General features: G+C 42.4%; 1 protein-coding gene across 2 annotated transcripts in view; it reads left to right on the forward strand.

The window, feature by feature from the left end:
- The window catches only part of SAMHD1 (SAM and HD domain containing deoxynucleoside triphosphate triphosphohydrolase 1), a 62,843-nt gene extending 46,547 nt beyond the window's left edge, over positions 1–16,296 (forward strand). The window contains exons 12-16 of one of the 2 annotated variants that reach the window (XM_082645822.1): positions 3,042–3,181; positions 3,967–4,062; positions 8,944–9,048; positions 9,615–9,752; positions 14,139–14,211. In XM_082645822.1, coding sequence (XP_082501948.1) covers positions 3,042–3,181; positions 3,967–4,062; positions 8,944–9,048; positions 9,615–9,752; positions 14,139–14,153 — 494 coding nt within the window. In that variant the 3' untranslated portion in view covers positions 14,154–14,211. Of the gene's footprint in view, positions 1–3,041; positions 3,182–3,966; positions 4,063–8,943; positions 9,049–9,614; positions 9,753–14,138 lie in introns of both variants that reach the window. The other variant, XM_082645821.1, reaches the window with a different exon arrangement.
- The last annotated feature ends 1,032 nt before the right edge of the window (positions 16,297–17,328 follow it).

Consider the following 17,328-nt stretch of genomic DNA (forward strand, 5'->3'; position numbering starts at 1 on the left):
TACACTATTTTAGTGATATTTTAGTCATTAAATTTAATAGACAAGCAGTTTACTTTTGTACATGACTCTTTGAAAACATGTGCATAGAACAAATAGAACTCTCATACATAGCTGGTGGGAATGCAGGTGGTACAGCCACTTGGGAAAAGTTGAGCATTTTCTTTTAAACATATATGTATCCTGTGATCCAGTAATCCTTCTTTTACCCATTTAGCCAACAGAAATGGAAATATAAGTCCACCCCAAAACCTGTACCTGGTAGAATAAGATGAAAGGCATAAGAAGAGTATCAGTTGAGTTCCATGGGGTTCAAAGAGGAATTACATCTCTGGTTTGGAAGAATTAGGGAAGGTTTCACAACCAGGTGCCTTTTGAGATGAACCTCAGGGATTAGGCCTTCAGGAAGTGAGATTCTGTCATGGGGAAAAGCATTTCTTTAATTCACCTGGGAATAGGGTAGATAAAGGCATAGATAAGAAAAGTGCGGTCTTGTTTTTTTTGTTGATGTTGCTGTTGTTTTTTATTGGGGTAGAGTTGTTTTACAATGTTGTTAGTTTCTACTGTACAACTAAGTGGAATTCCCTATGCTGTACAGCAGGTTCTCATTAGTTATCTGTTTTATACGTATTAGTGTATATGTGTCAATCCCAGTCTCCCAGTTCATCCCACCTGTGGTCTTGTTTATGTGAAAATAAAATTGTTCTGTTTTTCAAACTGTGTGTATAATGTGTAAAGAAATAATGAAAACTAAAGATGGAGAGATGGGTTTGTAGACAGCATACTGAGAGGGTGAGGAATGTGTTAACCACAGATTGGTACATATACTTGTGGGTGACGTGAATGACATAGACTACTAATATTTTATTTTGCCAAGAAAAGGCATTTTAATAAAACTCACTTTGCAAAATGCGGTGATTGATTCAATCAAGGATTATCGATGAATGCTAAACCATTGGTTGACAACCTATTAGGATAGTCAGACTCTCTCAAAATATTACCCTGCAGATTGTTAATTACAAAGGGAAAGATACATTTATAACAGAGAAATTCGGGGCGGGGTGGTGGTTATTGCTGTAACCAGCTGTTGGAACTTAACATAACCCGTAAATATAACAAAGCTCATTATGTGACTTGTGATGTGATGCACTGAGCCAAGCTCTTATATAGTGTTCTTAGATGTTGTAACACTTACACAGTGTTCTCAACAACAGTGTTTTCCTTGAATCTAACGGTGAAGAAGCAGTCGTACAAGTTCAAAGTCTGGGACATTTTACATAATGACTGCCTGAACTTTTCTAAAATGTCAACATCATGAAAGAAGTCAGGGAAATTATCCTAGTTCTAGATGGGAGGAGACTATAAAACACAGTAACTAATGTCATCCGTGGGCTTCCCTGGTGGCGCAGTGGTTGAGAGTCCGCCTGCCGATGCAGGGGACACGGGTTCGTGCCCCGGTCCGGGAAGATCCCACATGCCGTGGAGCGGCTGGGCCCGTGAGCCATGGCCGCTGAGCCTGCGCGTCCGGAGCCTGTGCTCTGCAACGGGAGAGGCCACAACAGTGAGAGGCCCGCATACCACACACACACAAAAAAAAACTAATGTCATCCGTAATACTTGATTGGTTTCTCTAAACAGCAACAAAAATTCATAAATTGCATTATTGGAACAATTAAGCAAATTCAGATATAGATTGTATGTCAGATATTTTTATATCAGTATTAAATTTCTTGGCATGATTGTGGTTATGTCGGGTGACGTTCTTGTTCTTGGGAGGTACATGCTGAAGTATTTAGGAGTGAAAGGTATTGATGTCTGTAATTTTCAAATGTTTCCTCAAAAATTTATGTGTGCACACACACGGAGAGAGTGTTTGCACATGTGGGAAAATGTTAACAGTGGATAAATTTCAGTGAAGGGTATTTTATTTTGAAATTTCCAAAATAAAAAGTTGGATGAAAAAGAAAGAAGGAAAATAAACTACCTTCTATCATCATGGAATGAAACTTCTAAAAACTTTTTTTTTTGGCCGTACTGCGAGGCTTGCGGGGTCTTAGTTCCCCGACCAGGGATCAAACCCAGGCCCTGGCCGTGAAAGCACGGAGTCCTAACCACTGGACTGCCAGGGAATTCCCTTAAAAACTTATTATTAAGGAAATTTACATCACTTAGCCTCATCACTTAGCTGCAGCAATTATCAACGCATGACAATTTTGCTTCATCCCTTCACCCCATCAGACCCTGGGCCATTTTGAAGCAGATCTCAGACATAATTTTGTAATCCTTAAGTATCATTCTCTTTAAAAAAACATAATATAGGGGGCTTCCCTGGTGGCGCAGTGGTTGAGAGTCCACCTGCTGATGCAGGGGACACAGGTTCGTGTCCCGGTCCGGGAAGATCCCACATGCCGCGGAGCGGCTGGGCCCGTGAGCCATGGCCGCTGAGCCTGTGCATCCGGAGCCTGTGCTCCGCAACGGGAGAGGCCACAGCAGTGAGAGGCCCACGTACCGCAAAAAAAAAAAAAAAAAAAAAAACATAATATAGGGACTTCCCTGGTGGTCCAGTGGTTAAGACTCTGAGCTCCCAATGCCGGGGGCCTGGGTTCCATCCCTGGTCAGGGAACTAGATCCCACATGCTGCAACTAAGAGCCTACATGCTGCAACTAAGACCTGGCGCAGCCAAATAAATAAAAATAAATACATATTTTTTAAAAACCAACATAACAATAAATTAATACCCCCCTTTGTACCTAAAACCCAGTCTCAAGTCATCAACTCCAGTGCAGTCTTGTCTCATCTCTCCCCTTTCCCACTCATTAGATTACCTTGAAGCAAATCTGAGACATTGACTGCAACACTTTTACAAAGGTTTTTTCACTTCAGGCTTTAAATTTTTTTTCATATTGTTATAATCATAGTGTACCTACGTTTGTAAACTGCTTGAAATCATTTCAGACGATGTATGAGTCATACAGCAATGTATGAGTCTTTTAAAATCTTGTTTTTTCATTTTAATGTAACTGAAATTTCATCAAATTGGCAGATAACATTTTTCTGGAGATTTTATACTCTGCTGATCCCAAATTGGATGCTGCACAAGCGATTTTAAAGAAAATTGAATGCCGTAATCTATACAAGTTTGTGGGTGAGACTCAGCCTTTGGGACAAATAAAGATTAAAAGGGTAAGTTGAAAGGTCCTCTGACCCCCAAGAGGAAACCATTAGCCCATCACAATACCATGACTGTATTCTAAGCCCGTTACACGTTCTCATTTAATCTTCATATCAGTCTTCTGAGGCCTGCTCTGCAGATGAAGAAACTGAGGCTTGGGAGAGATTAAATAATTTGCCTATGGAAGCACAGTTAGTGAGCCAGGATTCAAAGCCAAGTCTCATTTACTCCAAAACCTTTACTCTCTCATTTCAGAAGTGAGAGGGGGGCCTCAAATTTTGTCTAGATCCAAAGGCAAGAAAATGAATGTAAGAAAAAGGGGCCTCAAAATGAGGTATCTGCATGAGCTTCTTTGACACTCTAAGGACCTGCTTTAACTACTACTTTCTTTTGCAGATTATCAGGTTCTCTCAGATGGTGCTTGCTTGCCTTCTTTAGTTCAGTTATCAGTTATCTCTCCTGCTTGTTGAAGGGTTTTCTTTTGCCAGAAAGCCCATAACAAAAACCACACTGATAATCACACCCTGCCTCATGATACTTCCTTGGGTCACACTTTACTTCTTGTTTTACTAATATGTTAATGCCACATTTTTTTCAATGTGAAATTCTGTTATGAAAATCGCACTATTGTGATTTGATTAAAAGATGGCATAGGCAGAAGCCATATATTTGTTAGGGAAATCTCTACCCACTTTTTTTGGTAAAGTGCCGTTTTTAGAGAGGGAACCTCTTCCTGACACAAACACTGTAGAATGAAGAACTGGAGTTCTAACATGAGGAGCCTCGTCTTTTCTAGGAAAACTACGAAAGCCTTCCGAAAGGGGTCGCCAGTGCTAAACCCAGTGACATGGTGCTAGAACCTGAACTGAAGGCTGAAGATTTCATAGTGGATGTAAGTAGTTAGTCCAATAACATACTAAGCAAAGAATTTATTTAAAATAAAGCACCACTACCCCCCCCCCATTATAACAGTAGTACATGTTCATTATAGAAAATTTGGAAAATACAGAAAGGTGGAAGAAAGAGAATCACCTGTGATATCACAGAAAAAAACTAACATTAAGCAGTTTTAAAACCTTTGACATTTTTATGTCAATATTGTAAATATTTTTATGTAATTGTGGTCGTGTCATTAATAGAACGTTGTATATAGTGATTTTTGAATGTTTTCTTGATCAAAAAAGTAATACATACCAATAATATTTTAATTGCACACACACACACAAAGGAAAAAGTTAAGACTTTTTGACCTATTTTCATAGAGGATGTAGTGTCTTCTTGTATCCTAATGATAATGCCAAATGGCTTTCTCAGATTTTCTTGTTTCCTCTAAGAAATTCTTTTCAGAGTTCTACTCCTCTGAAATCTCAGGACAGTGTTCTCTGTGTATTTTTTCCATAAGCCTCTCATTTGTTATTCTCTTGCTGATGCATCTTTGAGCAAAAGGCAATCTCTCCATAACCATTCTTTGCCGAGGGACACAGTGAGTGAATGGCCCTTGGACCCTCTCTCTATTTGCCTGACTGCGTGTTGAAGTGCCTCAGATCTGCAGATCAGGCTGCAGTTTCCTGTTTCATTAGATGAGGTTCCACCAGAATAAAGGGATCTCACATCCTGACTTCCTGAGGCTCTGAAAGGCTTCACTCTCCAGAATGTTATCCCTGGGCTCCCACGTGTCTGCCCTTGCCCTCAGTGCAGGCATTACTCCTAGTCAGTCCCCCACCTCCCCATCTCCCAATGGTTAGAGGATCAGAGGTACTCCAGGTGGCTGCCATGCACAGGAGAAGATGACATACACATGGCCAATAGACATGAAAGAAGTTTAACTTTCTTGTTAACCTATAGGCAAATTGATGCAATGAGTTTTTTGATTATCAGACGTATAAGATAAAAAAATTTTTATAAGATTTTGTGATAATAAAGGTATGTGAAAATAGGAGTGTAAATTGATACAAAAGACCAAACTAGGGTCAATTTTAACTGACCCAGCAGTTTTATTCTGGGCATTTGTCCAAAGGAGGTGATCAGATTTTCAAAGAAAGCACAAATATATTTATTGTGGCTTTATTATAGTGTGAAATTAGGGGGAAAATGTGTATGTCTTTTTTTTTTTTTTTTTGGCCATGCCACGCGGCATGTGGGATCTTAGTTCCCTAACCAGGGATCAAACCTGCGCCCCTTGCATTGAAAGCGTGGAGTCTTAAGCACTGGACCACCAGGGAAGTCCCTATATATGTCTCTCAATAGGAAATTCTGTGGAATAATGCAAACATTAAAAGTTGTTTTTAACATCGAAAGATGTTTATAATAAGTGAAAAAAAGTACATACAGAATGATTTTCTTTTTGTTTCTTTAAATGTATATACATTACATTTAAATGTGTGTGTGCAGTGAACATATTGAAAAAATTTGGATATATTAATAGTAAAATGTTAACATTGTTTCTACCTGAGTGGTGGAATTGCAGGTGATTTTTTTTTTTTTACAGTGAGTATGGTACAAGAGTTTCATAATCTGAAACTGTTTCCATTTTAAGATGGGTAAAGCCTATCTGTATTCTGAGAAAGCAATAAAATTGCTAATTAAATGTCTTACCATGAATTAGCATCTAGTTTTAGCTTGACAGTGTAATATATTTACGTGGTGCATCTTACCATACATGGCCCCTTTGGGGACTGTATGTAGTAACTTATGATTATGTAATGGGCTGTAAAACATAATTTACCATTTAGAATTAAAGATTCATTGTTGTTGATCTGTAGCTACTTTTTTACTCTTGAGTCCTTGGTTAAGAATGGGATCTCTGTATAACATTGCTCTTCTGGAAAATAACTGTTTTATCAAATCTGCTTTAAGGAGGAATTTACAGTTATGCATTATGAAGAAAATAGGGATTGCCTTTTATTACTATTCTAAAGCCAAGGAAATAAATACCGAAGAGATAGTGGCACTTAAGTTGTTGAAAATTTGATTAGTGTTCATGCCTTACCATGATGGGTAAAATGTCAGTGCTGTATCAGGTCCCTCCCTTATGAAACAACACCCAGGAGAGAGACCTATGACAGCACCAGCCCTGGGATTGTGGGGAGGACTGAGCAATTCTCCCTCACAGACAAAGGAATGCAGCTATCAAAGCCAGTAGACCATGCAGAGTGGGAGGGCTGGCCGTGTACTGCAGACCCCTGGTCTCACTTCTGGACCATGGCTGAATCTCAGATGTCCACCCTTGTCTCACAGGCCACTGGCAGCATAGCCAGCAAAGCTCACATACCGGTTTTCTTCAGTCACCACTCACAGGATAAGCCCCTCTTATCATCTGTTCTTTTCTGAACCATCATCACCACATTACTCTATTTCTTCCCCTTACTTCACTTCCAATCTCTTCCCTTGTCCCAAACCTGTCCGTGGAGCCCTTTGGAATTTCCACTCCGTAATTAACTAACTCCCCTCTATCTTTAGCCTCTTCTCTGACTATCGTTTTGCCTTTGTTGCAGCCTGGCTGTCCCCTGAGTTCCTAGCTCATCGGGACCTCCAGTTTACTGTCTCCTGACTTTCTTCCAGCTGGTTAGTGATCTTCTGTCTTTATTTCTCTCCCAATCTAACTTAGATCGTGTTTCCACTAATTCAGTCACTTTTTGCAATTACCCTCAACTCCCTCGCAAAATGCTGAATGACAGTTCGTGGTCACCAACCCTAGGTGGGCCCTCTGGACTTTCTGGCAAGCTTAGTGCAATTCTCCTAGTCTCCATAGGGACTCTTTCAAACCATCTTCGCTCCTCCCAAATCTCCAGCCCTGCTTCCCAACCCCAACTGTATTCACTCTCAGTGACTAACCCCACTTCAGCTCTTATTTCAGAGATAAAATATAGGTTATTAGATAGGAACTCTCTCCACCTACACCGTCAAACAAGCAAGCCTGCCTCCACGTGCAGCTGTGTTCAGAATTCGCTCTGGTACAGTGGGGAAGTGTCTCTCTTCCTATCAAAAGGCTAAGGGTAACCCTTCTAATTGTGTTCCAGGCCAGGGCTGTCCAATAGAACTTCCTGTGGTGATGGAAATGGTCTGTATTTGTGCTGTCCATTTCAGTAGTGACTAGCCACACATGTCTATTGAGCACTGAAATGTGGCTGCTGCAGTTGAAGAACTAATTTTATTCTTATATATATATATATATATATTTTTTTTTTTTTTTTTTTTGCGGTACGTGGGCCTCTCACTGCTGTGGCCTCTCCCGTTGCGGAGCACAGGCTCCGGACGCGCAGGCTCAGCGGCCATGGCTCACGGGCCCAGCCGCTCCGCGGCATGTGGGATCTTCCCAGACCGGGGCACAAATGGCGGACTCTCAACCACTGCGCCACCAGGGAAGCCCTATTCTTATATTTAATGTTATTGACTTGACATGTAAAAATCCACACATGGCCAGTGGTTACCCCATTGGGCAGTGCAGCCACAGAGCAATTTGTCTCAGAATGTTTGCAGAACCACACAGTATGCGTTCTCTCCTCTCCCTCTTTGACTTTCCCATCAGCAGTTAAACAGACTTTCATCTTAAGAAAATAACAAACCCTGCACTCCTCTTTACCCATCTTCTCTTCTTCAGGGTTAAACTCGTTGAAAAGTTGTGTCCCCTTACCTTTCCTGCGTACCACGGTCTGCTTCATATTCTCCCCTCTTGCCTCTCAACAGCCAAACTTCCAAAAGTTGTCTTCTCTCTCATTTCTCATCGACTTCTTTTTTGTTTTGCTTTGGTTTTTTGTTTGTTTGTTTGTTTGTTTTGGCCACGCCACATGGCTTTCGGGATCTTCGTTCCCCGAACAGGGGTCGAACCCGTGCCCCCTGCGCAGAGTCTTAACCACCAGCCTGCAGGGAAGTCCCTTCTCATCTACTTCTGAACCTTTTCTCTGTCACCATCACTATACAGCTATATTTCATTTTATTGCAAGTCATTTTATTGCACTTTGCCTGTATTGCAATATCTCTGAGGTCAGCCTGTATTAAAACTACTCTCACTAAGATCACCAGTGACTTCAGTGTTACTGAAACCAGCAGACAAGTTTCAGTCCTCTCTGCTTTAGAGCTCTTTCTTCTGCCTGGAATTCTTTTCTTTCCTACCTAGGCCTGGTTATTTCCTGCTCACTTATTAGTAAAGTCACTTTCCCAGGAAAACATTTCCAGTCATTGCCTAGGAGCCCCAGACTACCAGGTTCCCAGGTTACAAAGTTTCACAGTACCATTTGCTTTTCCTTGGTAGCTCTTATAACAAATGGGGTTAGATAATTACTTTTTTTTTGGCCAGGCTGTACAGCTTGCAGGATCTTAGTTCTCTGACCAGGGATGGAATCCGGGCCCCGGCAGTGAGAGCACCAAGTCCTAACCACTGAGCCACCAGGGAATTCCCGATAGTTACTTTTTAAATTATTTGTTCTACCTCAGTCTTGGCCATGTGGTCTATGGGGGCTGGGATTTTATCAAGGGTCCTTGTATCTCTACACAACAGTGCCTGCCACGTGTCTATCACATAATAGGTATTGACGTTATACCCTACTTACATTGAAAGCACAAATACCCCTCCCACCCCACCCAGATTTCAAAGACCAGTTCCCTATGGGTCATGTACCAGAGCTACTTTTATTCCGCTATGAGCCACCCTACCAGGGCTCCTACTTCTCAACCTCCAGAGAGCTCTGCTTCGTTTCCTGTGATGCCCCATGACCCTGAATTGAACTCTCATTGCTATTATGTACACGATCACTTATTTATTGCTTGTATTAAGGTTATCAACATGGATTATGGGATGGAAGACAAGAATCCTATTGATCATGTTCGCTTCTATTGTAAGAGTGAGCCCAGCCAGGCAATCATGATTACTAAAAATCAGGTAACTACTTAGGTAAAACAAATATACTACAGTGGCATTTGGAACTTTACCGTAAATTGCATTTTACTTTCAGGTTGAGTCCTAAAGTCAATGTGTACCGTTAAAAAAAAAAAGAAGCAGAAGCATATCTTTAAAATTAAAGTATACCTAATTTTGTGTAGCCTAGACCATCTTAAGAGCCAGTTTTTCCTGTTTGCTGAACACAGAAGAAAGCTCTGTTTTTTGGTTTAGAGGCTAGCTTATAAGTCTGGTGGGAAGGGAGTGTCATATGGTTGAAGTCATCCAAGTGAAATGTGCGTATTTGCATATCTTCTGTGTGAGAGTCAGTAGTCTTCATGTAATTATATCATACAAACCTTTCATCTTTTATTAATGGACATAAAATTGCGGGACATTTTGCAATATGACAGCTGCCTTGAATTCTTTTCTCTGGATTATCATTGGGATAAAATAGCAAAACAACATGGTGCTTTTAATATAACATCAAGCATGGAGCTTAGGAACAGCTGATCTCTCTTCAGTGTGTGAATTCAAGGTGACAGTGAAATTTTTCCTTCTTTAAAAAGGTTTCACAGTTTTTGCCAGAGGTATTTGCTGAGCAGCTGATTCGAGTTTATTGTAAGAAGACGGATAAAAGGAGTCTGCATGCTGCACAACAGCATTTCGTTCACTGGTGTTTAATCAATAACTTCACCAAGCCACAGGTGGGTAACATTCACATACGTTGCACAAATTTTTAAGTAAAAAACACAAGCAATCCTTACATCCCTCTGGAAAGTTCTCATTTAAATATAGTCATTTGATGAACTTATTTACAAAACAGAAACAGACTCACAGACTTAGAGAACGAATTTACGGTTACTCGGGGGAACGGTAGTGGGGAGGAATAGTTGGGGAGTTTGGGATTGACATGTACAAACTGCTATATTTTAAATGGATAACCAACAAGGACCTTGTATGGCACAGGGAACTCTGCTCAATATTATGTAATAACTTAAATGGGAAAAGAATTTGAAAAAGAATAGATACATGTGTATATATAACTGAATCACTTTGCTGTGCACCTGAAACTAACACAACATTGTTAATCAATTATACTTCAATATGAAATAAAAAGTTTAAAGTAAATAAATAAATAAATGTCATTTGGTTTTGGTTTGGGAAAAAAAGGTTTTTCCACATTAAGCTTTCCTTTTTAAATGCCTGAATCTGTGTCCACCAGCAGTTTCTTCCTACAGCAATTGTGAGTGGGCGCTCTGTTTATCACTATTGTCCTAGTAATAAAAGTTTAAGATGGTGAACATGTGAATAGTACTTGACAGTGTGCTCACCAGTTGTCTCACCCAGTCCTCCCAGTGACCCTGGGAGGTGAGATATTGTGTCCTCATCCTGAAGAGAAGGTTACCAAAGCTGAGTTTTAACTTATTGAAGGCCACATATAACTGATAATAAGTTTTCTAACTTATTTCAAACTCAGCATTCCCAAACCTGTAACCTATTTAAATTCTCTAGTTGCCAATCCCATAGAGAATGTTGTTGAAATTATCCCTTATTGACCTGCACATGGTGGGTGCCTGGCACAGAGAATGTGACCAGTTGATATTTGTTGACTGAATGAATATGATTGGCAGGCAGGTGGGAAACAGAGTTCTACTTCCTGGCCTAGTGCTGTCTCTCACAACACCTTAGCTGCTTCCCACCCCCGCCCCCATGTGTTGGGTGCTGAAGGAAACAAAAACCAAAGGTGAGACGTGAAAGAGTAGCCCAGTACATCGACTCTTTGTCAGATGCCAGAGGGAGGGACACAGGTGAGTCTGTTAGGACTCAGAGCTTTGGGAGAGCTGTCAGAAAAGCCTTAGAGAAGTTCCTTTAGCATTTGTTGTAGAGCTGGTTTGGTGGTGCTGAATTCCAAAATATACAAGCAGCTCACACAGCTCAATATCAAAAAAAACCAAAACAACCCAATCCAAAAATGGGCAGAAGACCTAAATAGACATTTCTCCAGAGAAGATATACAGATTGCCAACAAACACATGAAAGGATGCTCAACATCGCTAATCATTAGAGAAATGCAAATCAAAACTACAATGAGGTATCACCTCACACCAGTCAGAACGGCCATCATCAAAAAATCTAGAAACAATAAATACTGGAGAGGGTGTGGAGAAAAGGGAACCCTCTTGCACTGTTGGTGGGAATGTAAATTGATACAGCCACTATGGAGAACAGTATGGAGGTTCCTAAAAAACTAAAAATAGAACCACCATATGACCCAGCAACCCCACTACTCGGCATATACCCTGAGAAAACCATAATTCAAAAAGTCATGTACCACAATGTTCAATGCAGCTCTATTTACAATAGCCAGGAGATGGAAGCAACCTAAGTGTCCATCATCGGATGAATGGATAAAGAAGATGTGGCGCATATATACAATGGAATATTACTCAGCCATAAAAAGAAACGAAATTGAGTTATTTGTAGTGAGGTGGATGGATCTAGAGTCTGTCATACGTATGAGTGAAGTAAGTCAGAAAGAGAAAAACAAATACCGTATGCTAACACATATATATGGAATCTTAAAAAAAAATGGTTCTGAAGAACCTAGGGGAAGGACAGGAATAAAGATTCAGACATAGAGAATGGACTTGAGGACACGGGGAGGGGGAAGGGTAAGCTGGGACGAAGTGAGAGAGCGGCACTGACATATATACACTACCAAATGTAAAACAGTTAGCTAGTGGGAAGCAGCTGCATAGTACAGGGAGATCAGCTCGGTGCTTTGTGACCACCTAGAGGGGTGGGATAGGGAGGGTGGGAGGGAGACGCAAGGGTGAGGAGATATGGGGATATATGTATATGTATAGTCGATTCACTTTGTTATAAAGCAGAAACTAACGCCATTGTAAAGCAATTATACTCCAATAAAGATGTTAAAAAAAAAAAAAGGAAGAAAGAAAAGTCTTAGGCAGGAGGGAGGATTCTACTACATCCAGAAGTCTGGATTGTGTTTGGATGAGTAGCAGAGAGAAATGGGAGCTACACAAAAATGAAACTGGAACAAGTTGGGTGTGTTTGGGGGCCTCAAAGTCTTATTGTTGAGGTGACTGGGGAAACGGAAGAGTCGGCTGGATTGTGGAGAAGCGTGGGTAATCAGCTAAGAAAGATTTATTGTTATGTACAGTGGGCAGGGAATTGTTGAGAGTATTCAAGACTTACAATGCTGCTGTAATTATTATTTACTTCTGGGTTTTGTCTCCAGCTAGAGTGAGACCAGAGGAAATAAGGAAGTATGTCTGTCTTATGTACTGTAGCTCCTAAGGAGACTAAACCCCTGATGAAGAAGGAAAACTCTAGCAGCAGATGGATTGGAATGTGGAGAGACTGGAAGCAGAGAGACAAGAGGCTATTCAAGTTCAGCCATGTGGTGATAGTGACCTTAAATCCAGATACATTCAGTCAGGGAATGAATGTTTTCACCAGGCCCTATGTTAGGGGCCAGGGATGGAACAGTACCTGAGACAGTTCCCACGGGTTTCGCTCTATTTGGGGATAACAGACACATGAGTAAATAACAATCACAATGGTGTGGTGAGTGCTTTGGGGTCAGGGGCAGTGTGGACAGTCTTAGAGGAGCACAGAGGAGAAGGGTTTAAGTCTGGTTGGTTGGGGAAGGCTTATTTAAAGAGGAACTTGGAAGCTGAGACCTGAAGAATGGATGAGGAGTCAGCTAGGTAAAGGGGGGTGCCGGGGAGGCCGGAAGGTGAGAGAGAACAGGGTGCATTTAGGGACGGGGGTGGGGCGCTGTGCACAGTGCTGTAAGCCAAGAGCATCAGAGCAGTGGGAGCCATTGGGGTGTGTAAGCAGGAAAGTGACATAGTCAAGTCGGCGTTCATAAAATTCACTAGAGTTGAAATTAGAATGGGTAGAGATAAGGATGTTTGGTAGAAATAGAGATGAGTTTGAAAACAAATAATGTTGACTTGAGGTACGGGTCTTCCGAATATGAGTGTCATGGCAGTAGTGTGGCTGCTTTTAATAATAGCTCTATAAGTCAGATCCAGCATAGGTCAGCAGAAGAAATGTGATACGGGGCATGAGATCCGAAAGCTTTAGAAGAGCTAAATGGGCAAACAGAACAGTGAGACAACAGGAGGGTAGGGTAGGAGGTGGGAGTCCAGGTGCTGGGCCATCTGCATAGAACCACAGCAGAATCACAGCCACTGTACCCAGCCAGAGGGGTTAGGGGAGAGACACCCTGGCTTCTCTGCCCCCTCTCTTCCAGCCTCCCACCGGTGCCTCCCATCGGCCAAACCTGACTGGAGGCCAGTAGACACGGGAGCTGGGAAACGTAGTTCACAAGAGCAGCTCCTGTTACACAGAGCACAGCAGAGGGAGGCGAAGAGTGGATCTGAGAGCAAGTAGGCAAATGAGGGCCACGATATTCTGTCACAAGCATTCTCTTCCTAGTGCAGTAAAGGCTCTCACAGATCCTGTACCCTCATATAACCTCGAGAATCCATCCACAAGTTCAAGAACGATTCAGGATAGGGTCAGGTGTTAGAGGGCCTAGCTTCTCACACTCTTTGTTTTCAAGTTGTAGTGTCACTTCACTTTGACACCATCCCTTGTTTTGGGTGGAGTCAGTGCTGATGGGGCCAAAGTTATAGCCTTGATTGTGGAGCGAAGCTCAAGTTCTGCAGGCGCACGCTGTCCTTCCCCCCTTTGCCGTCTTACGGACCTGGGACATTTATTACAGGGGAGACTAGGAAAGACAGGAACAAGGGTCCAAGTGCGGGCCCTCTTTCTCCTGGAAAACCAGGACAGAGTGTGTGCCGTGGAAGTGTGTGAAGGGAGATGGCCGTAAAACCTAGCCATGTGAAAAGAATAGGTCTGGTGGCTTTTGCTCTGAGGGCTCTTCCCTTCCTAGGACCGTGATGTTTCTAATTCAGCCCACACACTGAGCATATATACAATCTGGGGTTTCCCAAGAGTAAGTCTGTCCAGAAGCAATCTGTCTGCAGGACAAAGATATGTGTACCTGAGGCATTCGCTCAAAACCATGAAAACTGGCTTTTCTCTATTTCTAGTTTCTCTCTCTTTGACAGGATGGTGATATTGTAGCCCCACTTATAACGCCTCGAAAATTGGAGTGGAATTACACAGATTCAGCCCAGGGTCCAGCTCACACCCGAGAAGCATCCAAATTCAGAGTCAAGCTTTTTCCAGATGACTCAGTGTGAATGTCTGCAATCAGTTGTTTACAAAAAGCCTCTCCGTCCTCCCCCCAGCACAATTAATTTAGGGAATTTGATTACAGAGTTCTACAAATGTATTGACAACTAGTGCTTTTTATTTTATATTTTGAATGTACGCACATGCTAAGTCATTTTTATTTAGAGGAACAGGTATTAGGCAAACTTTATTACATGAGCTATGGAAAGCACTGCCTTGCCTATTTTTAATACTAATCAAAGCCTTTCTTCTTTAGTAGCCTGTTTTCTTAGAATAACCGCTCTTTTATGTACTTTGAACTCTAAGGACGTATGATTGTTTTTTTAAAAATTTGGAAATCAGACAAAGGTGCACACTGGAATTTGCATTTGGGATTCTCACGAACAGCCACAGTTAAAAGCAAAACGTAAAATCCTGCGCCCCTGAGGAGATGCCCATCACCCCAAATTTGAAGAGAGCTCTCCTTGAGTGGCTGGAACATTAGTGAAAGGCACCTACCCTCACCCTTTTAGCCCCCTGTAAGCTGCCATGTGGGATCAACAGTAGTTGAGGGCCAGGAGGGGCTCCAGCGTTTTGATGACAGGCCTGATTGATTTGCTGAAAAGATCTGAGGGCTCTGGCCTCCTCTGAAGTGGGGCATAAGGCTACCTTATAGGAGACCCCTAGCCCCAGTGGCAGAGGGATCCCCCAAACCAAGCTGTTCTCTGGGTCAGCTGTAGCTCTAGCCCGTGTTGGTTTCTTTCTCTCCTGAGCGCTCACTGCCCAAGCCCTGAGGGTTCTACCATTGCCCAGCCTGGAGAAGGCAGCTTCCCTCCCACCTGCTCTCTGCATCTTGCTTGGGTGCTGATCAGAAGTCATGACAGGAACCATCCATCCTCAGGGCTCCTCAGAGCTGGGACTTCATTTTTTTGCTGGTAGCTTCCCGTGCAGAGATGAAGTGATTGCCCAGTGAACTCCAGGTTCCCCTCTGTGTCTCTACACCACTGTGGTTGAGCAGCGCTCCTGAACTGAGGGCTCTCCTCCCATACGCACATCCCCAGTGCTACAGAAATTCACTAAGAGCAAAGTCTGGAGTTAGAGCCAAAGCTGGTGGCTGCCGGAGGCAGGGCAGCGGGGAGTGTAGTCATGAGCCCCTAACATCTCGTGCTTCGACACTCCTTTACAAAAGCCTGACACTCCCTGGCAGGCTGGGCCTGGAGAGCCAGCCCTGGCCCTGGGCAAGAGCAAGAGGGAGTGGGGAGGAACTCAGACCACAGGCCAGTGGATTATCCACAGGGCCTTAGGAGTGCTGCACCTTCCACTGTGTAACCAGGCTCTCTGCTGTAGACACTAGGGTGACAGGTATTTGGAATGTCTGCCGTTGTGCACTATCACCCCTACCCCATCCCTCAGTAGATAATCAAGAGTTGACCCTAATTCATAGAGTAGTTAGAACCCTTCTCCTCTCCCACCACGGTGCTGTGTGGTGGGGATGTGATCACACACGGGCTCATAGAAGCACAAGGAAAGTGGTCCGTGGTACTGGGTCATGTCCATTTTAACCAAGGTGCCTCTGAAATGTTCAGTAGGGAGAAGCATCCGTCCCAGACTTCATGTGCCCGGACCCAAGGTCAAGAATGTAATGTTTCTCTGCCAAGATTGTTTTATTTTTGCACCTCCTACTTTAAATCATTGTTTTACTCTGCAATTTTGTGGTCTCAGTATTGTAGTATCATTGTGCTCTCTGAGAAACAACTTGAATCTATTTTGTTTGCATCTTTTGTTACATACCAGGCAGCTGCACTTTATGTTCTTTGCAACTGTTTTAATTATGGGAACCATGTGCCACTGACAAGGTTAACTTTTTCTTAAGAAACATCTTCACTATTTGTATAAAAACGGAGACTTTAACAGCTTGGCCTCTAGAGTTACTGAGCATTGTCACATTGAGAATGTAAATAGAACTGCAAGTTCAAGTGACTGGTTATTTCATCTGGGTGAGGGAAACAGCTGCAATAAAACCTCATGAATGTATCTCTATCTTGAAACCAACCGTGTCTTCCTTGATGACTTTCTCTCACACTTGTGTGCCCAGTTTTGACCCTTTTGTGCAAAAGAACTGTGTTTGGTCTAGGAATGCGTCCAGATATTTCTTTATACCTCAGCACTGTATTGGGTCTTCGAGAGGGGATGGTATTAACAGGGCCTATGTTACTTGGTTTTCCTCATTCAATAATGGCAAGTAATGGTCTGATAAAGAATCTTCTTCTGGAAGGAGACAGGCACTAGCATGAGGAGGGGTATGGATTTCTTTTTTTTTAGTTTTTCTGAGCTCCTGTTTTGCCAGAAAACATACCCTTCCTCCTTTTTAACCTCCCTGAGGTTCCCATCTACAGAATTTCAAATTCTTTACCCAAATAGGCATATTGTTCATTTGCTGCTTTCATATTTTCCTCATGGAACTAAATAAGAGATTTGCAAGCACCCGGTGGCACACTGGTGGCAGACAGAAAGCCCTCATTGTTCTGGGAAAAGAAGGATGCTACTGGAGTCTTTATTGATTTCACTGGTTGAGTCCTGGTGTCTGTGGTTTGACAATATTCTTTTTTTTTTTTTTTTTTTTTTTTTTTGGGATACGCTGGCCTCTCACTGTTGTGGCCTCTCCCGCTGCGGACACACAGGCTGCGGGCCCAGCCGCTCCGCGGCATGTGGGATCTTCCCGGACTGGGGCACGAACCTGTGTCCCCAGCATCGGCAGGTGGACTCGCAACCACTGCGCCACCAGGGAAGCCCGACAATATTCTTTAAGTTAGAATAATGTCCAACACATATAGAGTAGAATCCCATTTTGTAAGATATATATATATCTCCTTAGAAAATTGTCTGGAAGGATATACATGAAATGTTAGTGTTTTGGGGGGTGGTTGAATTTTAGGCAACTTTAATTCTTCTGTATCTTCTGGTTTTTCTACAATAAACATGTATTAACTGTATACTTTCTAAAAAGATCATTTTCCTGAGGAACTTTGTGCTGCTTGGGTGAGGTATAAGTGCTTTCACTCCTTC

This window comes from Mesoplodon mirus, assembly GCF_964341445.2.
Source record: "Mesoplodon mirus genome assembly, chromosome: 15".
Classification (NCBI taxonomy): domain Eukaryota; kingdom Metazoa; phylum Chordata; class Mammalia; order Artiodactyla; family Ziphiidae; genus Mesoplodon; species Mesoplodon mirus.